We start from the raw sequence: 27,000 nt of genomic DNA on the forward strand, positions 1-27,000 counted from the left end.
TGGTAAAATAGGGTAGGTTATTTGTCAGGAGATCTCACTCCTTCATGCAGCCTGAATGAATGCTTAATGACTTCTCCCAAACCCTCAAAATTAGAAGAACAGTGATGATAATTATAAGAGTATAGCCATTTAGCTCAGTGCTTATATTCAGACTGAGAGAGGGAGCATAGAATGAGAAGCAGTAGGCAGATTTAGGAAGCTGACCAACTTCCTTCCCATCTTGTTATGAGTCAGTATTTCACATAGTAGCTTCATCTTTTTGTTTGAAGTTTGAATTCCCAGAACACAAGACACACCCATATTTCAGTTGTAAGTCTAAAACAGGACTCAGAGTCAAAACGGAATTATTTGGGGATGTAGAAGATGTAGGAAAGCATAAACTATCTTGCTATATGAACAAAACTTTAAGATATTCTAAGGCTACGTATGGAAAGAAATGAGGATTCCAGAAGCATTGTTGAGCTAGTAGTAGTACTAGTAACGGTTGGTTGGTTGGTTGTTGTCCTTCGTTCTCGAAGACGACCAAAATGACATCACTGTGTTAGAGTCAAGTTACAGTGTGTCTGACCATGGCTGATCAAACCAATATAAGCTCAGAATGCTCTACCACAGGTCGGGCACAAATAGTCCGTGTGAACATTTGGGCTGGACTCTCTAAATTTGTGCATCTCACTTCCCATGTGCCAGGCACTGTGCTGAGAACACTTTACTTTACAAATGTCTCATCTGGTCCTCACACCAACTCTGGGAGAGAGGTCCTATAGCTGATAGATGGAACTGAAGAGGAAAATCGGTCAGATAAGTAGTACTATTGGCAATAAGAGGCATAAAAACACGCACTAATTAGATGAAAAATAGAAGTAAGGTGGCCGACACCTAGCCTGGCTCAGGTATAACTTTAGCTCTGATGACCTGAAGTCCATTCATTATCCAGGTAAGCCGGTACGTTGAAGCAAAAGGCTTTGGTATGATGGCCCAAAGTGTAGAGGGCATGGTGGGCAAGGCTGCAGGAAGGGGACCTGTTGGATGGCCCATAGCTGGCCGGCTTGTATAACCATGAACACAGTTTATTGATGAAAGCTACAATCAGCCTTGTGGGGTTTTCAGAACAAAGGCATTTGAAATTTCTAGTATTCATTCATAGGCCTCCACAGGGCCTGGTGTATAGTCTGTGCCTAATAAATGCTAGTTGATTGCTTAATTGACTAAGACTAGGAGTCTCAGGATCAGAAAACATGGTTTTTGGGCCCAGTTTGTCACTGACTCTGAAAGACGTTGGGCAAGTGGTTCCGGGTCTCTGATGAAAGTGCGTTATATTAGATCTTGGTTTTGTAAAGGAATAGGTGTACTATTAATAGCTGTTGATTGAGGAAGTACATAATGACAAATGAATTTATGCTTTAGGACTCACAACAGCAGTGAGACATTAATCTTCCAAATGTAGATTTGCTTCTCTTATACAGAGCCATTTAATGAGATGGACCCCTGCCACTGACTCTCCAGTGTCCCATGGAGCTGATGATCTCAAAGGTTCCTGTCAGCTCTAAATGTGTAAGTTTCTCAGGCAGGGACAAGGGCCACACACGCTTCACATTTAAAGTTCCAAAGTGTTGATTTCAGCGTTCACACGGTGGCATCTATGAAATGCCTGTTGAAGTAAAGCCATGGCGAATCACTTACCTTTTCTAGGCCTCAGTCTCCTCGCCTGCAAAATGAGAGAGTTAGATGTGATGGGGACCCTTCTCGCTTTAGACAGGTGGCCTTGTGAGCTTAAAGAACTTTCTATAGAAGCTTTAGCAAGTAACCCGAAACAAAACAAAATGCTTTGGCTATCCAACAGATCCAGATGTATCATATGCAGAGTTCAATTCAATGGGCATTTTCTGAGCGCCTCCTTTGTATGGCAGTGTGCCACGGGCTAAAGGAGGAAAGTAAAAATAAATTTAATAAGTTTTCTGCTCACAAGGAATTTAGAGTACTGTGGAGACAAAACTAAAATGGATGGGGTAGCCAGCTAGCAAAACAAGGCTATTCAATTAGTGAATTCTGTGGAATGGTGATATCCTCATGGACGTGAGTAGTCAGGAGACTTTGCATGGGAAGGTGGGACCTGGGCTGGGCCTTGAAGCATGGGTAGGCTTTGACTAATTGGAAAGGAGTCATGAGGGTAATGACTAAAGGCATGAAAGTGGGAATGGTACCTTGGTGAGCCAGTGAAATTAGACCATTACATGGCTTTGTGTTGAATTGTATAAAATTGGAGAGTTCTAGGGGGAGATCAGTTTAACCAAGGAGGACGTAGAGCTATGAAGAGCATCCTCACGGATGAGGAGATCAGTGAAAGTCAAACACTTGTGGTTTAAATTAAAATCCACAGGTGACTCATTTTGCAGAAGGGAAAATTTCTGGAATTAGAATTTAGATATGTTGGGTTCCAGCTCACTCTTCTGTACCAGGGAAGAATCAGCGATTCTTAGTATTGTCCCCTAGCCTTAGAAATTATTAGACAGGCCGTTGTTGCCAGGATGTAGAGTCATGGCAGACCAAACCATGGCTACAACGGATAGAGAGCTTTATTTTCCATTGATGAGGATAGTAAGCAATAAATCCTCTTCCCGACCACCACTCCTCATAGCATTGTGGTGGCTGCCATCGTTGAAGCACTCTCTTGGTGACCGCTGGCCATCTTTCTTCCTGTCCCTTTCACAATCATTTTAACAACAGAATTTATCGCTTTCATCTTCTTAAATTTAAGTTCTGCAACAGTCCTTATACAACATATTACAGCATTCCTCTTTTATTGTCTTGGTTTTTTTTTTTTTGGCAGAGATCCAAAGGACAAGTAAGATAGTGAAAGAAATGTACTGTCATTAGAAGTTAAACTGTATTCATCTTTGAAATAGGTTTGTATTTTGTCATGATCTCATAGTTGTGCTTTTTCTTTGACATTCACTAGACAGGATCCTGATAGAGTGCTTACCTCTGGTAGCAGGCCAGGCTTTCCCAGAAGCTCTGGCTTCTCCACTGCAGCAACTGGCAACCTGCTTCACCCCCATCATTCTAAATTCTTCTTTTTGCTGTCCTCAATCAGAACCCTGGGAAGTCTACCCTGCCTTTCCTCCCTATTGTTGCTGGATTTTATAGAAATGCTCTCTTCTCCCGATTTAGGAGTGGACTCAAACACACGATTGTGGAGAATCACCTCCTCAACCCAGAGGGGAGGGAGCTGCTGCCTTCATGTCCTGGCCCTCCCTCTTAGCGGCTGGGTTGTGGTAGGCAGCTGACCTCCCCTCTCTGGGGATGAGGGGAGACAAAGAACACCACCAAATATGATCTGTTATTGATAGTGTTCCTCTGATCACTGCACTTGGCCTAGCCGTTTCTGCTTACCTTCCCACCCCCAGAGGCAAAGCTTGTACGTATATGGCTCCATCCCTTATAATGCAGTACCCTCTGATAGATAAGCAACTGCGTCTGTCCCTCGCATTCTGGCGTGTTTTTGAATCCACCAGGCAAGAACGTTGTTTCATTTGATTTGTGGCACATGAGTGTCAACACAACAAAATGCTGACATCAGCGCCCATTACCATGTTTTAGGGGGTTCTTAGTAGGAACTTTGAACTGAGTGAGTGAAGTGTGAAGAAGTACAGTTAGGCCTTTGTCAGGAACGTCAAAGGATGAGCAGAGGGGCAGCACGCCAGCCACCAAAGTGAGGTCACAGTACATGTGCCAATCCAGAGCTGTTTTGGCACTGCATTTATAAAGGCCCTACGAGAATCCAGCCGAGGCAGCGGTTTATTTGTCAGCCTTCTGCTTCTGTGAAAGGCATTCCTTTGTTAGGTGGAAACCAACAGAACTGCAGCAATCTGTTTCTTGATTATAGGTGACCAGATAGGAAAGTGTTATCATAGTTTGACTCTCAAAGAATCTCCCGATTCAAACAATTTCATGTACTAATATATATTTGTGCCATTAATGAAGGCAAAGCAATTTAAACCAAGCAAATGATTAAGCTTAGTAGTAGAAATAAACCTTCCCAGCCTTAGCTTACCATGATCCCTCTTTCTAGGGATCTCCTTGATCCCAGCCTACTGCCCGTTGTGTGTCTCGTGACTGCTGTGCATGTTGAGTAGTTTTCACCTCTCTGCTTTTGCTTACACTTCCCTATTCCTGGAATGCCCTGTCTACAGATTTGGAAATCTTGCTTATCCTTCAAGACCCAACTTACATGCCATCTCCTCCATGCAGCTCTCATGAAAGGGCTTTCCCCTCAGAAATGATCTTTTCTTCCTCTGATCTTAGCTAACACTTTGCGCCTCTTTTATGTTTATTATACCCTACTTTCCACAGTAGTAATTGTATAATATTATTTATTGGTCTGCATATATCATGGCTAGGTGGAATAATGGATAGAGAGCTGAGCTTGGAATCATGAAGACTTGAATTCAAATCTGGCATCAGACACAGTATATAAAGTCAAAGGATAGTTATTTTATTAATATCTGCTGATTGAGGAAGTGCGCAATGGCCAATGAATTTATTTTTTATGAATCACAATAGCGATAAGGAATAAGCAGATTCACGTATTTGTTATACAGAGTCATTTAATGAGATGGACCCCTTACAGTGACTCTACATTGTCCCATTGAGCTGATGATCTCAAAGGTTCCTTTTTTTCAAATCTGGCTTCAGACAATAAGTAAGCTAGTAAAGCTGTGTGACCCTGGGCAAGTTACTTAACCCTATTTGCCGCTCTTAGAACATAACATGGATTATCAGGTACTTCCTTAAGACACCTCATGAACAATAATTTCCTTTTTTGAAAATTTCAATTTATTTATTTGTAGTTTACAACATTCAGTTCCACAAGCTTTTGATATCCAAATTTTCTTCCCCTCCCTCTCCTCTCCCCTCCTCCCTAAGATGACATGCAATCCAATATAGGCTCTACATATACCTTCATATTAAACATATTTTCATATTAGTCATGTAAAGAAGAATTATAACCAATGGAATGAACCATGAGAAAGAAGAAACAAAAAAAGAGAGAGAGAAAGGAAATGGTTTGCTTCAGTCTGCATCAGACTCCGTCATTTTTTCTCTGGGTGTGGATAGCCTTTTCCTTCATGAGTCTTTTGGAGAGTCTATCAAAGTTAGTCATCACAGATACATACCATGAGTCTGCAATTGTGTACAATGACAAACCATTTCCAAAGGGGGAAGGCAGGGAAGGGATGAGACGAGTGGGAGGAAGATGCCAAGTGTGACCTCTGCTGCTGACCTGGGGTGATGGAGAACACAGAGGGCAGTTTAGAAGGAGAGGAATAACAGCAGTTTTTGAAAATGGATGGACCTCCCAAAGTGATTTTGTCAATCAAAAAGTTAGTGGAAATTGAGAAGTTATGTAAGTTTTTTAGATCAGAGTTATAAGGAAGCTGAGACTCCAGGCACTTAACTTTTTATTCCCTGACAAACCCTACTCACCTGTCGTGTCCTTATCTCTGTGTTAAGCATTGTGGAAGATACAGAGAAGTATGAACTCTTCTCCGCCCTCAAGAAACTTGTTATTACAGGCTAGTTGAAGAGGTGACACTTAATGCTGGACAGCAGTAAGTCACAAGGCAGTATGTGATTAGGTCCCAAATGAAGAGCAAAGGCAATAAGCCCAGAGTTCAGAGGAAAGGTTTTAGCATTTTTATAATTGCTACACATGCGCATTTTTCCTCGATGGAGAGATAGTTTCACAGGACGTGTTAAAGTGTTTTGATTAATGAGCAAACACGCCTACGACTTCTTCTAACTCTCTTTCCCCAAGAGGTGAACTTGAGTGCCTCTTGACAAGTAGAGGACATTAAAGGCACCACTTTTAGTTTTGAGGGGTTGCTCTGAACTAATTGCATGGTCGACTTCAAAAAATTCCCCAATCAGTAGATTGGAATACTGAATCTCCAAACCTCTCACTGCCACCACACACTTCTCTCCTCACTTTAGGAGCACGGACCACAGTAGTATCTTTCTGTGTGTGTCCGCTCTCCCCTGCCCCTTTCAGTCAGACCCACCTTCTCACAGTCTGTGAGAATTCCTGCCCCAACCCTGCTACTGAACCACCTGGGAGGACTTGGGCAGACTATTAACCTCTCCAGCCCTGAGCTTCCCCATCTGTAAAATGACTGACGTATTCTCTCAAGTCTCTTTCAGGGCTGAATCTGTGATCCTGTGATTTTGATAGTTGAAGGCCATATCACAAAAGCATAGAATTTTGAAGCCCTGAGAGACCTCAGTGGCCTTGTGATCCATCCCATACCTTTAAGAATATGCCCTCTATGGCCAGGGTTTATTTATAGCTAAATAATCGGCAGAAGGAAGGCAGTACAAATTATCAAAAAATTGGGAAAGGCTTTTTGTAGAAGGTCGGTATCTGGTACTTGAAGCTGGGGAAGTCGGGAGGTGGTGATGAGGAAGGAAGGAAATATTTAAATAAATAATAATAATATTAGTCGGGAGGTGGTGATGAGGAAGGAAGGAGACACAGGGGACACAACCAGAGAAGATGCCTCTATCCTTCTATCAACCCAAACCTTAATGTCCTCTCTGACTCTTCCCTGTTGACTCTGCTTGGCCCTGATCAAATCAGTAGCGGTTATCCCTCTGACCCTGCCTCCAGTACTTCAGAGCTTCTGCCTAACCTTCTTGGAACCTCAGTTTCTTCATTTGTAAATAGGATTAACTCATAGGATTAGAGATTTAAAACTGAAGGAGGCTCATCCCTCTCAATTTACCTGAGAGGAATCTGAGGCCAAGAGAAGGGTTAAGTGACTTGCCCATGGTCCCCCAGGTACTAAATAGGACAGCTGCAATTTTGATAGAACCATGGCCACCGAACCATGTGGAAGGAGCCCTGTGGGCCACCCGTTGACTTAGTTTTGAAATGTCGTCTTATCCGCATTTTATTTTATTTTATTTATTTTGTTAACTCTTTCCCAATTACATTTTCATCTGGTTCAGCTGTACTTGTGGGTTGCGCATCTGACACCTCTTTCATACTGCACTGCACTATTTTACTAAGTACCTCTCTCACAAGGTGATTCTGAGGATCAAATAAGATGACAGCCTGCTATAAAATGTCACCTGATTGGTAGGAAGGGAGAAAGGCGGGCCTTTGAAAATGTCAGCTGTCGCAGTCCTGTTTGCAGGTCATCCATGGGAATCATCTGGGACTTTTATTTGTGTTCTTCCAAAAATTCTTCTTGGGGGATCTTCCCAACAAACCTTACTTTGTGGGCACCACTGTGGCACTGGGGCTGCAGATACATGACTGATCTGGAGGATATCTTTGATAATTTCCGTGGGCCTCTGCCCATCATGTCTTTCCATTGTCCTTGGTGTCACCTACAATTTAAATTCTTTGGAGATTGTGGTGTTCTGTGATTCAGAGCAATCAAGCATCACTAGAAGACTATTGGTGTGTAAAAGATGGGGTTTTGTTCAGGGAAGCAGCTTGAGGTTGCTAAAATAGCCATTCATTTTCCCAAATACAGTCCAGCCAGTTCTCTGCCTCTTGCTTCATACTGATGGTACTCAATGGGCTGTCCATCCCACTCTGTGTCTGGATGATAGAAATTCTTCACCCACGTGGTTTTCCTGTTTGGATTGTTGAACAGAACTCTTTGGAGAGTGGCTCTCATTGAGAAGGCATTGTAATATTCTGGGGCTTGTTGTAATGATCAGGAGCCTCACCTGAAGGCCCTCCCCAGCCATCCTCACCTGAAGGCCCTGCCCAGCCATAGAAAAGTCAGCAAGACTCCAAGCTCTTTGTAGTTAGTCATCCTGGTTTTCCCACCTTTTTTAAAGGCTGTATTGTTGCTCCAAACCCTCAACACCCCTTTGGGTTTCTGAAGGGGTGAGCTCCTTTCTGCTTCAGTCCCTCTCCTCCCAACTCTGTGTATTCCCTCAGGCTCTGCCTTTTAGACCCTTTTTGCTTCTCTGACTTTCGCCTCAGACCCTTATTCTTTGGCTTTATGTGAAGCTTCTTCTGCCAGCTCCCTGCACTCTGAGTCAGAGAGATTTGGACTCTTAAGCTCCTGTATTTTTATTCTCACCTCCCTCTATGTGTCTTCCTCTTTGAAGACCATTTTCTTAACAGCTGCTATCATTTATGTCAGTTCAGTTCATATTAATTATCCTATAGGAGTTTACAGTATGTATTTGCACATTTGTGTTCCTTTCCTTTGGGAAAACCTTACTTATTTTGCCTCCCTCCATTTAAATTACTTCAGACCCCATGTTCACATTTTAATACTGGCCTGGCCTCTTGTCCAGGCCTATACAGTTACTCTGTAGGAAGGGGGCTCTGGTTCTAGCTCTGGCCTTGCTGGGATGGAAACCATCAGATGTGAATGGGTAAATCTGAGCAGATACTTTCCGGGATCTGCAAATGGCCATGTAGGCAGGTACGTCCAGCACCAATTCTCTAAGACTGAGGACAACCTAAGGAACATTCGTCCATTTTTGCCATTTTCTCATGGGTCTGCACAGGGACTTAAGCCTTCATCCCCACTCATCTGAAGCCAGCACTGACAGCAGAGACCTCAGACACTTTCTTGGAATGTGTTTGTTGGACTCTTTGTTGGATGTGTGTTTGCTAAGTTGTAATGTGATTATTGGCAACTAACTGGTATTTTCTTAGATTCACATTTTGGTTCTCATTGGTGCGTGTGTCTGTTGTTAAATAGATGTTTACTAAACCTGTTGTTCTGGCTTTCATTGCAGATTTGTCCAATCTGTGCAGCGTTACCTGGCGGAGACCCTAATCATGTCACAGATGACTTTGCAGCTCATCTCACACTTGAACACAGAGCCCCTAGAGATTTAATATCCTTTTATGTACCAGCAATAAAAAGAAAGGAAGAAATTGCATGGGTCACTCTGGGCTCTAGCTATTAACATGTGCTTGATTATCTAAAAAGCAAATCAGAGAGAAGAGCAGATTTTCAAACTGTTTATTCACAATGGAAAGAAAAAAACAAAATTCATTTAAAGATGGACCTCTTGTGCATATTGGTTCTCTTACTTTCAGTATTATTCAAAACCCCAGTGGAGTGTCATACACAGGTAGATTTTTAATCACCCGGGCATTCTATATGGCGTATGTGATGGGATGCCTGGGATAACCTCCTTGCATAGAACCAAGACTGTGAACATTTCAGCTCTTTGAAAATGGATCTTCTCTATATGATAAAGAACAACTGTTATAGCCGGTACATTTTATTAAAACCAAAGTCTCCTCTCTGATTGTAGCTGACCAGTGTGCTGCAGTAACACCTCAGTTAGCCTGTGGCCCTGGAAACCAGACTTTCAGGAATCCCAAGCATGCAGAAAGGGGCCAACCTAAATATGGCAAGGGGGAAGGGAAGTAAGTATAGGGTGGGGAGGAATGAGACTAAGCAGCATAAGCTGAGAATCTACTGTCGAGGAAGATGGCGGAGCTAAGGATTACCCAGCACACTCTTGGGGCTTAGCTCTTTGAGCAGGAGGGAAGAGGCACTCAGAATTCATGTTGATGATGTCTGTGAAAAAGCAGTTACAGATAAGACCAGGAAGAAGAAAAGTGGGAGTGCAGTGGAGACCCAAGGAGCAGTGGCAGAGAACAGTTCCTGACCCAGAAGCAGAGGAGTGCCTGCAGTGGATATGCATATGACAAGAACGGCATAGATCAAGGGAGAGAGAGGGGAAGGTGAAGCTCTTGAGGTTTGCCAGGGGCTTAGTCAAAACATTACTATTCCCATTTTGAAATGAGAAAACCAAACCACAGGGTGGGTGAGTATCTGGCACTTGCATATAGATGAGGCAGAAAAAACTGATACAGATGGGGTGCTGGATATACACAGAGTTAGAATATGAAGCCCTCCCTCGATAGGTAGGAATTCTAACTTAACTGGTGAAAGATGCAAGTGTCAGAAAGTTATGCTTACCTTAGAAAATGGCAGTCTATCCACAACTTGAAATGGGGAGCTTCAAAGTACCTGGACTGGGTTTTATTTAATTGTTTCTTAGCAAAAAAAAAAAAAATCAGAGAGTGCCCTCTAACTCCAACCCAAGGTTAATCAGAAAGCAAAAAAGATTTTTCTGAGCAAAGGCAATGAATTGAACCATGGTCATCATGTGTTCGTTTGAAAGTCTGCCGAGACTTTAGAAAACTGGATACAGGTAGTAAAAAAAGGGCACCTGACGGGGCAGAACTGTCCCAAAAGATGCCAGTGGGGCCAGTCTATTTTAGTGATGTCTCCTAGTGAATCAAATACTCCTCCCTCTGAGTTTGAGCCCAGTTAAAGAAAGGTCAACTGTTTTGTCATTTCCTAGTAATGATTCGTAGTGCTCCCAAATCAAACCTCAGACTCCTAGAACAGCTCAGCATCCCCTCCAAACATTAGGTAATTCATGGGTAGAAAAGTGTTTTTTCTGACTAGCTCTGTGATTAAATTTTATGTTCATTGAAAGATAAGCTTATAGTGATAACCGAAACCAAAATGATTTAGTAAGTGCCTACTTTGTGGGTGGCACTGGAGATACAAAAAAAAATGCAAAAGAGTCCCTGCCCTCAAGGAGCATACATTCTACTCAGGAATACAACCCATAGTTCTGAAACGAATACAGCAAAAGTTTTTTCTGTAGTTACAAAACTCGCTCCGGAGGAAGTAAGTGCCATAAGCTTGTTATACTGCCTCTCTTCTACCTAGTAGACCTCACTAAACCTGGGAACCAGTTCAGAATATGAGATGTCATTACAGAAAAAATGTCATGGGAAAGTTGATCTTGGCACTGTGGATTTAGAGCTGGAAAGGACCTTAGAGATCATGTCCTCCAACTCTCTCACCTTCCTTTTAACAAGTAAAGAGACTGAGGCCTCGTAAGACTAAGTTCCTGATCAGCAGTGCTAAAACTTGAACCCAGGCCCTCAGGTTCTAAATCCAGCTCCTTCAACAAACAGCAGCGCTTTGGGGTTCAGCAGAGCTGAATATAAACCTTGGCTTTGCCACTTAATGCCTGTGTGACCTTTAGCAACCTTAAAAAAGTCACATGACCTCAGTGTGCCTCAGTTTCCTCATCTGTAAAATGTAAGAGTTGGAATACTTGGCTTCTGGATCCTTTGTCCAGGTCCAACTCTGTAATCCTGTGATCTTGTCCTGTTCTGTTAGGTTACAGTTTTAACTTTGCTCACCCCTGGAGTTTTCCCTTAACTTAAGGAGTAATAGAGAAAGTTGGATCACAGTTTTATGTCCACAGAGTGTGACTGGAGGATGAGAATGAATTTGTAAGCCTTGTCTAAAACCTCCTAGCCCAAATTCATGCGATAATGAGATTACAATCAGTGAATGAATTTTGTGCTCATAAATTAGAAAAGTAGATGCAGGCCGACGAGGGAAGGTACCCTATGGTTTGTTGTGATCATCAGGCAGATGTAGTGTTTTAAATGATTTTCATGAGTCCAAGAATCTGATGGCAACAATGAACACGAAGATTCGGGTAGACAGAACAAACTTTAAGACTTTGATTCATTAATCTTGTAGGGAAATAAGCTCAGGAGATGCTTCTATTTTGAGAAAGAAACAGATGACCAAATATAAACAACCGAGGGGAATTTAAAGGGTTAACACTTTACCAGAAAACTTAATTTACCCAAAATGATTCATTTCCTTTGAAAAACCAAGTTGTAACCATATGTCTTAATTATAGCACAATTGCATTTAACCAGCATTGCCTAGGGCAGGAGTTCTGAACCTGATAATTGTATTTCCTTGTAATTGGTTTCTTTCTTAATATTATGTATTTTGTTTTATGCATTTTAAAGCATTATTCTGAGAAGGGTTCATGAGCTTTGCTGGGCTGTCAAAGGGGTCCATGGCACAAAAAAAGATTCAAAGTGCATGGTTGATTTGGTCACGCCTCCTGTGTCTGTTTAGCCTGTGAGCTAAGAGTGCTTTTTACATTTTAAAATAAAAGTTTTCAAATGTAAAAAACCATTCTTCCCATACATAAGCTTACTGATTAAATCTAGTTTTCCTTGCTTGTAAACTCAGGTATTACAAGGGCCCATCCACCTCGGCATGGCCCTGGGTCTAGGGAGAAGGCCTTTCTTGTGAGTGAATGCGTGATTTTTATTGGCTTTAAGTTTTTACATTTTTTGATTGAAATATTTCTAAAAGCCCTCTGCTGTCTTGAGTCATCATCATGAATATGAGCGATAGGAGTTTAGCATGAAAAGGGACCCTTGAGGTGATGCATTCCACCTCTCTCCTTCGATAGATGAAAGCCTTTGGGCCCAGGAAAGTCTAGGGGTTTGCAGAAATTCATGAAGAGTTTGAAGACTCTGACTTGCCAGGCAATCTTTCTTACCAATTATGCCCTCGGGAAGCCAAGCTGGGGCTGCGGTTATCTGCTCCTGGACAAAAGTATCCCCTACATCTCAACCAAAGAATGAGAAAACAGGCTAAGGAACTTTGAAGCTGGTTTTAGTAAGCAGAGTTCTCTTCTACTCCCAGCTCTCATTCCTCACTTCTGGCTGTGTATTCTGATGCTACCATCCACTGCTTTATTTTTCATGCCATTGGCTGGGAGTAGAGGTGAGAGTTAGACATTTCTTATGAAAGAAGGTATCTGAACCTGATGCCCACTGTCTGCTGGCCAGCCACGTTCTTGTCTTCCTTCTGGGAGACTGCTAGAAATCTGTCCAGAATGAGTGAAGTGGTCCTGTATTGAAATGCCAACATTTCATTCTTTATTGGTTTCAAGCAGAATGCAACCACATGGCTTGTTCTCTATTTGAATTGTAACTGAAAGACAAAACAAGACATTTCTCTCAAGTGCCAAAAGCCATTTTAGAAGAATCTGTTTGCCTACCTAGCAGAGGTTAAGCTTGTATTTATTTCCACAAGCCATTTGGCTTATTTTCTTAACTCATGGGTTACGATGAATCGAGTGGTGTTCGACATGTACGTAGAATGTTTCACCCTGGCCGGGGGCTAGGAGGTCCCCGGGCCCGTAGATCAAACATGCACTTTACTAGCAGTTCTACTGGTGGGCTTTCCTCTTCGCAGAGTTCATATTCTCCAAGCAATAGGGAAGCCATGGATCCTATCGCTGGTAAGACCTTTTTGTATTTGCCTCTTAAAGAAAATTGCTTTGGCTTTTTCCCTTTTAAATTTTGATTCTGATATGTATGTTTTCGTTCCCTGACCATCAGACAGCTACCAGTTTTGGTTATATTTTCATCTAAAAGAAAAAAATCCTTAAAATGTTAAATGGTGGTAATATAGAACGTGAATCATTTTGCTTTACTGTAGTTTTTTGGTTTTTTCCCAAGCACTGAGTAAATAATGGAAGAAATAAGTAACTCTTTTGGTGACATTTTCTCTTATGTTTTTGTGCCCTAAAGAAAAAAATCTTTAAAAATTAATCTTTTCTTATACAAAAGTCAAACAAGAACATGTTTGTCTTTGTGTAAAATCACAGGAGGGTCTTGTGAAAACAAGAATATAAAGGCAAGATCCTGGAAAATGTATCTTCTAATAGCTTGTGAAGATATATGGAAAAACTATTGGGCCACAAAGTTCCTAACTCATCCTCCTTGCTCACCACTGCAGAAACCAGGAGCCTATAATCCTGCTCTGAACTCCAAATGCAATTAGCAATGATCGTAAATACTTTTTGTTTAAAACGGGACTGTCCTGTTGAAGCAGGAGGCTTGGGTAAGAGTGAAAGCTTGTTTCAGCACACTGGAAATGTCTGCATGCTCAGACCTCTTCCCTGCTAATGTCGTTTGTAGTCTGTGACTCCTTTGTAAGCCAATTAAAAATGTTTTAATTTTTAAAAACATAGCCCCTGCTCTCAAAGAGCTTCCGTCCTACTAGACAACAAAGAGGTAAATAGAAATGTGTACATCAGTACAACATAATTTGAGGGGGAAGGAGAGCTTTAACGGCTGGGAGCAGTGGAACCTCTAAACGGAGACTTGAAGGGACCCGAGGGTCCTCTGAGGGGGAGCAGAGGTGGGGTTCGAGACTGGAGGTGGCACAGCAGCTGATGGCCCCATCTAACTGGAACGTAAGGTATGGAAAGTAGAGGCGTGTGAGTAGAGAGAAGCCACAGTGTGGAAGGCCTTGGATGGGAGGCTAAGGAGCTTGTACTTGGTCCGAAAAGAGCAGGAGTCACTGGGGATTTTTGAGCAGGGCAAGGACATCCTAAGGCCTGCCTTTCACGCAAGTTATGTGGTGGCTTTGTAATTGATTGATTAATTGAAGGAGGGAAACATTGCTAAAAGGAGAATGATTGGGAGGATATTGGAGTGTCTAGCCATGGGATGTGGCTCCCTCTGTGAGTGGACATGAGGGCCTTGATACAGAATGCATTCCAGAGGTAGAATTAATGTGAGCGGGAGAGAGGGTGCAATGCAGGGGAGGGAGAAAGAAGAGGCAGGAATTGGTTAAGTAGGAGGACAGTGAGGCATTTGGAGGAGAGGATAGAGTTTGAGAGCAAGGTCAGCTCTATCTTGGACCCATTTAATTTATGATGCCAACAGCAAGACATCCAGGCTGGGATACAGGTGCCGTTACTATTGTCCCCATTTTACAGGTCCAGGGTCTCACAGCTAGTATGTGTCCGAGGCAGCAGCTGGGTCCAGTTCCACCACTCATCTAGCTTCCCAGTGAATGACTCTCGAATACACTCTCCTTCCCTAGTCTGCTTGAGTGACGAACAGATGACTGAGAGGTGAACCATCCCAGCCAAGGCGGCTTCTGATGAAAGAGCTGACATGAATCACTTTAAGGGCCACAGAGCTCTGGCCATCCATAGTCCTATTGGAACTTGCAGTAGCCTGTCAGGCTAGGGCTGAAGTGGGGGTTACCACAGGACTGGTCCTGTGTTGGGGAACAAAGACCCCGTTGGGCACGATGAAGGAAGAGGAGTGAGAACAACCAAGAGGAAACTAACCGTGTTGTGCCCAGGGACCCCTAGGGAGGAACAAAACCTGCCTGATCCCCCTTTTACCTGGATCTCACAGTATTGGGTTCTTTTGCCTTGGGCAAGCAGCAAATTTGATAAATACTTCTGTCTCCTTTCACTTCGAAAACTTAAAAAGGAGTTGGATTAGCTGATGCAGATGATTTTTTGTTGCTACCTATCAGAATTATGTGGTGGTAGTAAATTCCCTCCTCTCCCTGCAGAATTCTGTTATAGTTAGAGGAGGCCCTTCTCAAGTAAAGAAGCTCCCTCTGGGATGGATGGCCCTAGGAATACAAGAATGGTTCAGCACACATTTCTCTTGCCCTGATTTTGAAGCATTTCCACCTGACTGTGAATTCAGGACCAGGCTATTTGGCAAGGCTTCATTAGGTGGCCTTCTGAAGGGTTCTTTCTAACTCTGGGGTTCTGTGGTCTAGAGGTTTGCTGGTCACTCCATGGAGCTTGGAGTACCACATGTGCCCTGAGGCCAAGGCCAGACAAACAACATGGCAAGTCCATATGTGCGTCAGAGTAAGTGTAAACCAGGAAGATGTGGGCAAGACAAATCAGGCAGCAGGGCAGGAGTGAAGAATGGGGTCAATGTGAGGGGCTCAGGGAGGGAAGCAGGAGTCTTCTCTGTCCCAGCAGGAAGGTCACGTCTAGGAATTCAAGGCGGCTGTATGGACATCTGGGATCTGTCAGGTTGAAAAGGCCAGGCAGATGTGAAGCTGGACCTGGCAGGTAGTCAGGGGGACTTGACCAAGCTGGCGACCTTCTATTTAGGAAAGAGTTAGACTAGACACACTCTCAAGTGCCCTCCAATGACCTCCAACCCCTGTGGGGTGTTTCCTTCCTCCTAGACAGCCCGTTTTAGTTTGGAGCCCTTCTAGTTGTTAGAACAATTTATCTTTTTTTTTCTTTTTAAATTTCTTTTTTATTTTTAATTTACAATACTCACTTCCACAAGCTTTTGAGTTCCAAATTTTCTCTCCCTCCCGCCCAAGACAGCATGTAGTCTGATATAGGTTCTATATATACCTTCACACTAAACATATTTTCACAATAGTCAGATTGTAAAGAAGAATTATAACCAATGGAATGAACCATGAGAAAGAAGAAACAAAACCAGAAAAGAAAAATCTGCTTATGTTGAGCCAGAATTTGTCTCCCTGGAGTCCTGGATAACTGAAAAGAACAGTCAGTGGTGAGCTAATGAAGGTTAATAGCCAGCTCTCCAGAAAACAAAATGTCTGCAAAACATACTTTCATGGTTAATTTGGAATATGAACATTTCCTCCATCACTTTAAGTTTACCTCAAGCCATGATTTGTATAGTTTGCTGATTGCTTGTCCAGCTGAGAGCTGAGCACCGTTAGGGTACATTCTGATCTCTGTTCTCTAGTTTTGAATAGTTGGAGTTTCTTCAGTCTGTCCTCCCATGACAGGCTTTCTAAGTCCCTCTTCCTTGTAGTAGCCACCTTTTTGTGGCTGGTGCCTGTTCCTCAGGACAGTACTCCAGCAGAGCCTCCTGCACCACCAGAGAGCCCAGCGGGGCTCAGCTTGGAAGCCGCGCTGTGAAGTGACTTACCCACAGTCACATGGAGCTTCCCAGCAGAGCAGGGATTAGACTTTCAAGTCTGAGCTTCTCAATGCATGCACTCTCAGATTCATTTGATATGTTGATTAGTTTTGTTGAACTGGGGTTTTTTCCTCCTCTTTATTCTTCCTTGCAAGGGGATGACTCACCAGGTAGGAAGGGAGACCAAGAAATACTCAGAAATGAAAGTCGAGTCACTTGCCAGGCACTGTACTGAGCTCTGGGTGTAAGTGATGTAAAGACAAAAGATATCAGTACATTTTTTAAAACTCTTAAAAAATCTAGCATTGTTTTTAGGTGCTGAACTTATTTGTTTCTCTGCAGGAGAAAATCAGTAACATCCACAGACCAAAATAGTGGAGAATGAGAAAAAGATTTGTGATGGGTCTGTTGCTTTAACAAAGCAATCTTTAATTCAGAGGTTTCCAAGCTAAAAAAGGTTTTTTTTTTAACATCAATAGATTTTTTTGGGACCTCTGCTTAATAATAATTGTACTCTTAGTATCCATTTATTGAGAATCGAATAGCTGATTAAAAAAACTACTGTCATTTCAGAAATGTTCTTAGATGAATTGTTTCTGTTGATAACAGTAGTGTGCATATACATTTGAAGAAGCAGTAGATATTTGTATGAGACAGTCAACAGAAAGTCTGTTAGCTTATTGAATATATTTAAGTCACACCGGAGATTCTGTTTAAGCTGAAAAACAAAGTGAAAAATGACTAGGGTGTGTGCAGGTGGGTTTGAGGACCTCTTGGGGTAACTGGTTGTTGGTAAGCAGAATGGCCTTTGTTTTCTTTGAGTAATCCTTACTAGGTGCTAAGCCCCAGGCCCAAACCCCTATTAGGTGTGGAACCTATGTGGGTGTGGATTGGCGGCTAAGGTGGGGCCCAAGGTGGGGCTGGCTAAGGGGAGGTGCTAACTCCAGAGCCATGCCCTATTAGGTGTTAACTTAATCTATGTGGATGTGAACCTCCCAGGGTCCTAAGGGGAGGGGCCAACTCAAGAACCAATCACCAGAGCCTAAGCTCTAGTCATTCAGAAATGCTTGATGACGTCAAAAACTCTGTAAAAGGAGAGAAGACAGCTTGAAGATTGAGTTTTGTTGGAGCCAGAGATAGCTACAGCCGAAGCTGAAGATAAAGCCAAAGCAGGAACTGTCGGTAGCAGAGCCAACTGGACCCTCGTGCGGACCGAGGAGTGCTGAGCAAGGACTTGAGGCCAGTGGGTAATCTTCTTACCAGAGAGGGGAAGCATGAATATGATTTGGTTTAATACCATCATGTTTTTCTGTGGCCTTCTGGTTACTCTTGTGAGGCCTGGAAGCTTTTGATCAAAATATCAAAATGGGGACACTGGTTCGTGGGTCTGTTACTTTGGAGCTTGAATAAATGCTTTAATTCTTCTTCCTTCTACTTAGAGAATTCCTTATATCCTGCGGTTCTGAACCGTTCAGACATATATATGATTCTCTTTGAAATCATAAATTCTGCCTTCGTAATACATCTGATGACGACGTGGATGGGATCGCTAGGTATAAGATCTCTATTTAGAAGCAGAACAACTTCAGAGGAAGAGATGAATATCCCAGGGTGGGAGGATCCATTTTATTCCTCCCTAGCAAAGGGATTGGCTAAAAGAGCTGGACCCTGTGAAAACTGGGAACCAAGGCTACAGAGAGGAGATCCTAGGGATTTGGAAAGGTGTTTACAAGAGGTTGGAATTCAGTCAGGGGCATCACTATCTAGGCAAAGCTGGATAGTGTTATCAGCCTACTGGCTAGTATATGAAAGATTGAGATTAAGTGAAAGAGATGGGGACACTCCTACCCCACAGCAAGAAGGGGAATCTCAGATAGCAGGAGAACAAACTGCTGCTCAAGAATCTACTGACTCAAATGAGAATTTTTCTATTGTGGCTAGGAGCAACGGGAGGCCAAATAAGCCAAGAGTGCATTCCAACTCAGCCCAGACTGAGCCTGACTGCCTGTTTTGTCCTTGCCATGGTGGCAGGGGAAGGGAGCGGAGAGAAAATGAGACAATGTCAGGGGCTGAGGCACAAACGCTACTAGGGTTCAGGATGTCCCTCACATAGAGAATGAGATGGTTAAATACTCAGACAGACGTTCGTCCCATACAAAGGAGGAAGATAGAAACCCAAGATGACAATTCAGTTACGAGGGAAATTCAGGAAGATTTTTCACAGCAAGAGGTCACGGACATTTTGAGTAGATTCAGCCAAAGAATAGGAGAACCATTAATATCTTGGATGGTAAGACTCAGTGATGAAGGGGCCAGTGGAATATTAGTAGATAGGATGGATTGTATGAGATTCGTAGGTATCAGCCACAATCCTCTAGTTAAGCAAGGTTTTAGGGAATATCATCAGCAAGAAGATGGTGCTAGCAGGACTACTCTGTTGGCGTTAGCCGCTGAGGGATGCAATAAGAGATATACTGGTGATTCTACGTGGCCCACTGAACATAGACCCTGGTATTCACTTAGAGATTGTATCATGAGACTAAAGGAGGAGGTAATGAAGACTGCTGTCATGACAGGAACTGCAGATAGATATTACGATGATCCCATGGGAATCCCTCATAGGAATTAAGTAATTAGGACAGCTCTCCCTGCTTATAAACACCTAATTTTGAATCTGTTACTTGGGGAAGTAGGGAGCTGTCTTACAGTAGTGATAGATAAGATTTTACAGTTACATGACTTAGGAGACTGGGGAAGGGATAGATCTCCTTGAGAGAGAAGGGTGAACAGCCAGCAAATTTGGCGCCAAAATAGAGTGACAAGAAAAGAAATGTTCACTGCTCTATTGAGAGCAGGGGTAGGCTTTGAAGTGATAGATGGCATTCCAACTAATGAACTGTACAGAATGTACCAAGATAAAGGACTCGATAACAGAAGAAATAGGGAAATAAGAACTCCTGCAGATACTACAGACGTTGAACCTTCAAACCCAAGTGAGTCACGTGTTAGGGAATACTAGGAAACAGGCCAAGCTCCAGCCCAAAGTAAGGAAATACACAGGCTGGATTGCAGACCTCACATTAACTTGACCATATATTGGAAAAATGGGTCAAGTACGGTATCTAAGGCATTAATAGATACTGGGGTGGAGGCCACCCTTATCTATGGAAATCCAGACAAGTTCAGCCATGGAACTCCTATTACCATCACAAGATTAGGAGGGGCTGAAATATCAGCCAGACAAGTTAAATTGATGATGAAAATTGGACAGTTGCCCAAGAAAGAATATAGTGTGGTTATTGTGCCTATTCCTGAATACATCATTGGAATAGACATATTGAAGGGTATGACCTTAAATTTACCTGAAGGGAAATACCAAGTTGCTGTGAGGAAAATAGGCATTAATGCAGTCTTAGTGGGAAAAATAAAGATGGATCCAATCACTTTGCCTGAACCTTCTGAAGTAATTACTTTGAGGCAATATCGTGTGCCAGGTGGGCAAGATGAAATTGCCAACACTATAAGAGAATGTGTTGAAGCAGGAGTGTTAGTCCCTACGACTACTCAATGGAACAACCCTGTCTGGCCAGTCTGAAAGTCAGATGGAATATGGAGGATGACAGTAGATTATAGACAGCTGAACAAAGTGACTCCTCCCTTGTATACCGCTGTTCCAGACACGGTTACTTTAATAGCGAGAATACAAAAACGTGAAGGGGCGTGGTATGCAGTTATTGATTTGGCCAATGCCTTCTTTACGATCCCAATAGACCCCAAACAATGGAACCAGTTTGCTTTTACTTGGCAAGGCTGACAGTATACATTTACATGCCTGCCACGAGGATATATTCATAGCCCAACTATTTGCCACAGGATTGTAGCTGAGCATTTGGATGAATTAAAGTTACCTGGTGTAGAGCTTACACATTACATAGATGACATCATGATACAGGAAAAGAATATAAAAGAAGTAGAGGAGAGTTTGGCACTATTAATTGACCATATGAAAAGCAAAGGATGGGAAATCAACCCCGCAAAGGTTCAAGGGCCAGCTCAAACTGTAAAATTCTTGGGGATACAGTGGAATAGAGGACTGCGAGAAATTCTCCCACAAGCTTGACAAAAAAATCCAGGATTTTCCCACCCCTACTAATAAGAAAGAGGCCCAAAAGTTCATAGGGCTGTTTGGTTATTGGAGACACCACATCCCACATTTGGGACAGATTTTAAAACCCTTGTATAAAGTCACCAGAAAGAAATATGAATTCGATTGGGCACTTGAACAAAGTAGAGCTTTTGAGGAAGCAAAGGCTGCTATACAATTAGCTCTGGATTTATGGCCTATGCAAAATGGGCCAGTGGAGTTACAAGTGACTGTACAAGATGACTATGCGAATTGGAGTCTGTGGCAAAAACAACAGAGCCGAAGTGTACCTTTAGGCTTTTGGTCAAGGAAACTGCCCTCATCTGGAATGCAATGTACACCTTTTGAGAAGCAGCTGTTAGCTGCATATTGGACTTTAGTAGAGACTGAGCAACTAATTCTGGGTCATGAAGTGGTATTAAGGCCTGGAATTCCAATTATGACTTGGGTAATGAGTACCCCAGCTTCTCACAGAATTGGACATGCGCAAGAGGCGAGCATAATCAAATGGAAGTGGTATATTCAGAATAGGTCCAGAGCAGGCAAAAGTGGAGTTTCTGCTCTACGTGAATCTGTGGCGAACATTGACACTGAGAGGAACGAAAAACCCCTTGAATCTAAGCAACAGATGGTACCATCCTTAGTGAAATGGAATAATGGATATGATGGACTAAATGAAGAACAGAAGAAACATGCTTGGTTTACTGATGGGGCAGCAAAATATTTGGTACAGAAGAGACATTGGAAAGCAGTAGCCTATAACCCCTGTACTAGGCAAACTCTGGAAAGTTCTGGGGTAGGTGGAACTAGCCAATATGCTGAACTGATGACAGTGCATCAGGCCATCAAAACAGAGAAAGGAGGACAGTGTCATGTATTTACTGACTCATGGGTGGTAACTAATGTATTAGCTACGTGGATGCCTATACGGAGGAATCAGAATTGGGAGATTCATGGCAAACAAGTTTGGGGTAAACAGTTATGGGAAAATATATGGGATATGTCTTTGGTTACAGATCTGTCAGTTTTTCATGTTGATGCTCACGTGACCCTGACCACACCAGAATGTGAGTACAATGTACATGCGGATCGACTAGCAAAGATTGCTACTGAATGTATTGTCCCTACTCCGACTCCAACTGATGACCCAGCCTTGGCAAGATTGGTCCACCAGACCATCGGCCATCTAGGGGTCCAGGCCACCCATCATTGGGCACAGGATCGAGGTATCAGTATCATGCATTGTTAAAAAAAATAACAGAGGAGTGTTGTATATGCCAATTAGAAAAAGAACGAACTCTTCCTAGGTTAGTAACTGGAGAAATAGCGAGGGGAAAAGTTCCAGCCCAAATTTGGCAGATAGATTATATTGGCCCACTACTCCAGGATAAAGGATGTAAATATGTATGTACGTGTGTGGACACCTATTCAGGTGTACTAGTGGCTTGTCCTTATGAGGACGCAACTCATAAAAACACCTGTAAAACCCTAGATATTGTAAGTTTATACTGTGGAACCCCAATGCAGATTCAGAGTGACAATGGGTCACATTTCAAGGGCAAAGAAGTGAAAAGATATTGTGTGTTGAATAATATAGAATGGGTATATCATATTCCATATTACCCACAAGCATCTGGGCTAATTGAAAGAATGGATGGATTGTTGAAAGAACAGCTGAGAAAAATTAAGCTCTAATAATTCATATCGACATTGGAAGAATAATTTGTCTATTGCCTTACGTAACTTGAATAATAGGCCCTTAGGAGGGAGTACACCTCTAGCCAGAATGATGACCCCAAATCTGCAGATCAGAGAACAGCAAACACGTGAGATCCAAAATATTGAATTTTGGACTGTGAGGGAAGATGTCCCACTACCATGTCCAGGAACACCTGGTTCAGCAGGATATGATTTACATTGTATAGAGAATTTTAGGTTGAATAGGAAAGAGATAAGAAAAACCCCTACTGGGGTATGTATGAGAATCCCCAAGAATCATTTTGGATGGATATTACCTAAACCAGGATTAGCAGCTCAAGGAGTACATGTATTGGCTGGAGTGATGGATTCTAATTATCAAAGAGAAATTGTTGTGACACTCCAGAATTTGGGTGAAAAACCTGTACAATTTTGTAGAAATGATAGGATAGTTCAAGTGATTATTATCCCCTGTGAAAAAATACCCTTTGTAAAAACTGACCCTCCTCCCAAAATAACTACTAGAGGAGCAAAAGGGTCTTGCTCCATTGATAGAATAAAATGGGGAGCCAAAGTATGGGTAAAACGGAAGCTAGATGATATTCCAAAGGCTGCAGAAGTCATAGCCCATGGGAAGGACAACATTGTAACAGTTGTCTATTCAGGGGAAGATAATTACCAAATCGTACCCCTGAACCATATATTTTACCATGAATAGGACTATAATAGATTCATGGACTCCAGAAGTATGGCTGATGCTGATAAATGCCACAAGCCACTCAGAGGGAAGGTGATCTTCTGTGATTAACAGGTGAAAGTTTGTACCTGGGGAAAAAGGCCTGGAGGGCAGTCCTAGTCTCCATCTAGGATGGGACCCTTCTAGCTTAGTTTCCTTATTGTGTACCCTTGGAAAAGAAACATTTCCTACCTGAGTTAGGCTATGGGATCAAATTTTTGAATAATTGGAATCTCAACCAGAATGGGGGTGATTTTATTTGAAGTATAATAGCCCACACTTGCTTATTCTTTTGTTCTTTGTCTTGGTCAACCTTGTTGCTAGTTCTGTCTCCTTTAGGCTTAAGCACCCTACTCTTTCAGGTGACTGCCTAAGCATGTAGAATTCTTGGAATTCCTGCCAGCTTGCTAAAAAATTGACCTCTGGAATGGGACTCTTGGGGCAGGGACAGCTCTACGTCCAATTTCAGCAAGAAGAAGCTATGGAAAATGAGATCTTCATCCCTTACCCCAAGATTTTGCGCCCCAGTCGTTCGAGTTGGGGGTGAATGATGATACTGTTCTGTGTACTTATTTTGTATTATCCTTGCTGTATTGTTTTATTATTATGGTATTATTGACACCCCTTTCCTATGTAATGGATACAAAGATCTAGGGGTGGACATTTGAATTGTGAAACAAGTGTTTTAGGGATGATCGATTGAAGAGATTGTCTTGCTGGAACCTAGGGGTGGGTCATGTTTGTGTTGTAAACAAATATTTGGGAATGTCACTGAATGATATGTTTTGGTTTGTTGTGAATGATGTTTTAGTTTCCTGCGTAATTGGATCACAATGTACAATGGGTCAATGTATGTTCTAGGATACATGGCTGATTAGATTATGTATCCTATAACAAGGGGTGGAGTGTGTTGGTAAGCAAAATGGCCTTTGTTTTCTTTGAGTAATCCTTACTAGGTGCTAAGCCCCAGGCCCAAACCCCTATTAGGTGTGGAACCTATGTGGGTGTGGATTGGTGACTGGGGTGGGGCCCAAGGTGGGGCTGGCTAAGGGGAGGTGCTAACTCCAGAGCCATGCCCTATTAGGTGTTCCACAGACTGGAACTGTGGGACTGTGATCCACAGACTGAGAGCTGCTGTTCTAAACCATTCTTCTTAAATATCCCCTGAGTCTAGATCACTTAGAGGTATGGGATAACAGCCCAGAAGTGCTGAGTAATGAGAGGAAGCCTCTGTTCAATGTAATGTCTGCCCTGAATAATCAGAGCGATGAGTCATTGACACAGGGCATCCTTGGCTTCGAATTACCAGGGGGCCTTTATTCAGGCATCTTTGGGTTTGGTGCTGACATGTTTTATGGTGATTTTTCTCCCAGTTATGGTGCATTTACTTTGTGCCTATTTAGGCCGACTGGATTACAGCCTTTCTCCATTTCTGTTGGCAGAGCTCTTATCTCAGTTATCGGGAGTGAGACGTTCTGCAGGAGGACAGCTCAATTCTTCTGGCCCCTCAGCTTCTCAGTTACAGCAGCTGCAGATGCAGCTGCAGCTAGAACGACAGCACGCACAGGCAGCACGGCAACAGCTGGAGACCGCCCGGAACGCGACCCGGCGCACCAACGCCAGCAGCGTCACCACTACAATCACACAGTCGACAGCAACAACCAACACGACAAACACGGAGAACAGTCAGCAGACCATGCAGAACTCCCAGTTCCTGCTTACGAGGTAGCTGGCTCTTTGCTGTTCTCCTGGGGCTTGGTTTAGACATTGAGTATTGGAGAATTCATCTTAAGTCAACTTTGCCTTCCCCCTCCATCTGAATGTTAAAGCCTTATGTTCATATCAGTTGGGAAGCCCACAGCTCCTAAGGCTGAGTTCCATGTCTGATGTTTTGCTCAGTTGTCTTCGACAGTTAGGACCCGTTCCCTGTGGATTGGACCACTCTGATGGTGAATGGAACTTCCCTTTCAGAAATGCTGCGGAGTTTCCAAAGCCCTTCATGTACACCGTAGTCATTACCATTATTATAATGATCACACTGATTCCTTCAAATACCCGAGTAGATTGTATGCGTATTATGGTCCCATTTTAGAGGCGAGGCTCTGAGGGGTTGTTGCAGATTTCACTGATCGAGATCTTCTACCTTACCAACCCAGTGTCCCTTTTACCGTTCCATGCTGCGCCCTTAAAGTAGGGTTGGCCAGGTACTTATTTTGAAAGCATTTTTCTGTGTCACTTCATCTAATCTGGGTGTAATTTTATTGTCCAAAAAGCTTGCCTTTCATGATAGTACATATACAGGTCATATTAGGCAAAGTTGTGGACAGAATTCAAATCGCTTTCATACTGCTAAGAAGTTATTAAAAGGGACATGGATGTTACAGACCTTCTCTGCTATCAAAGACACTTAGAATGTAGGTCCTGCACAGCTGGGCCTTAGCATGTCAGCATGGTTAAATAACTGGCTACAGGGTCAGTATGTGCAAGTGCTGGCCAAAAACCCAGCCAGTCTCACCTGCAGCTGAAGCTAGTTTTGCATGGCCGCTAGGGAATGGCCTCCCTTCTGGACTCAAGTCACACAACCATTGGAGTATGTGACTTTCAGAAGGATACAGAAAAGGGAAGAAAATGAAATGATGAGCTGTGGGTTTATTTTGTTTTAACAGAGCTTAAACCCACAGAAAACTGAGCCTCTTCAGAAAATGGAGAAAGGCAGAATATAAATTGGGAAAGTGAATCGGGAAAGTAAGAACATCTGTCATGAGCTTAAAGCTTGGGTCATCTTCCCAGTAATAGTGTCAGCTTATTCCATGTGTCCTGTTCTCCTCTAAAGGGAAGCAGTAGACCTTGGTTCATTCACCAAACCTGAAGCTCTGCTTAGATTTCTTTTCTCAGATAAACCCTCAGTTTATGGAGGGTCCCAAGTGACAGCTGCCACTCCTCAGACATGGCTGCATTTCTTCACATGGTAGGCTTGTTATCTCCCAAGACAGAGCTCATTGTGCCTTTTGGGACCCTGTCTCAGGGTTCCTCCCTCAGGTGTGTGTTCACCTGGGATGCTCTGGTCTAAAGATGGAGCTTCTTCACCAGGGTCCTTGACTTCACTCTCCTGCCCAGCAGCAGATTTGGTATCCTCTGAAATATGGAATTACTTTGCCCAAGGAGGTGAGCGCATATTCTTAAGATCCAGTGTGCCTTAATAGTATTCCTACTATGATTTCCACTACTTAAAAAGTTTTTTAATTGGGCTCATTATTAATCACCTTTAGTATATGGTTTACCACAGGCTTTTGCCACTATCTAGGAGAGATGATAGAAATTACCCAGAACAACATTGGGAACATGGGCCTCAGGCTTAGATAGGGCTTGGCCTTTTAGTCAGGTGCCCACAAATAATACCACATTTGTTCCTTCACCTCCTTCACCACGAGGACAAGGGAAACCAAAACTGCCAGGGCAAGCACGTCTTCAGGCGTCAGAATAGACACTGGCCATTTGGTGGGTCAGGCCTCAGATGTAGTGTGGTTTTTCTGACCTCACTTCTTCACTCCTGGCCTTCACAGGGGCAGGGGTTTTGCTGATCCTGTCAGGGAGCGTGCAGTTAGCTCCACATTCCAAATGTAGCATGGCTGTGGACTATGGCAAGCCCTTTCCCAGGCCTGTTCCTAGGAACAGCCTTTCCAGGCACTAGCTTTGTCCATAGATTCAGCAAACCCTGGACAGTTTTCCGAAGAAAGGCCAGCCTACCCCGGTTAATTCAGATTGGCCTTTTACTAAGAAAGTAAATTTAGTACACCTTCACCTACCCTACTAGCCATTTCACTCTTGTCCCAAGAGGGACAG

General features: G+C 43.0%; 1 protein-coding gene across 1 annotated transcript in view; it reads left to right on the forward strand.

The window, feature by feature from the left end:
• Nucleotides 1–27,000, forward strand: part of KCMF1 (potassium channel modulatory factor 1) — a 116,293-nt gene that overhangs the window by 85,850 nt on the left and 3,443 nt on the right. The window contains exons 4-6 of the mRNA XM_036750965.1: nt 8,770–8,871; nt 12,966–13,140; nt 24,600–24,882. Of these exons, the coding sequence (XP_036606860.1) occupies nt 8,770–8,871; nt 12,966–13,140; nt 24,600–24,882 (560 nt within the window). The remainder of the gene's footprint in view (nt 1–8,769; nt 8,872–12,965; nt 13,141–24,599; nt 24,883–27,000) is intronic.

The sequence above is a fragment of the Trichosurus vulpecula genome, chromosome 3 (assembly GCF_011100635.1).
Source record: "Trichosurus vulpecula isolate mTriVul1 chromosome 3, mTriVul1.pri, whole genome shotgun sequence".
Taxonomy (NCBI): Eukaryota; Metazoa; Chordata; class Mammalia; order Diprotodontia; family Phalangeridae; genus Trichosurus; species Trichosurus vulpecula.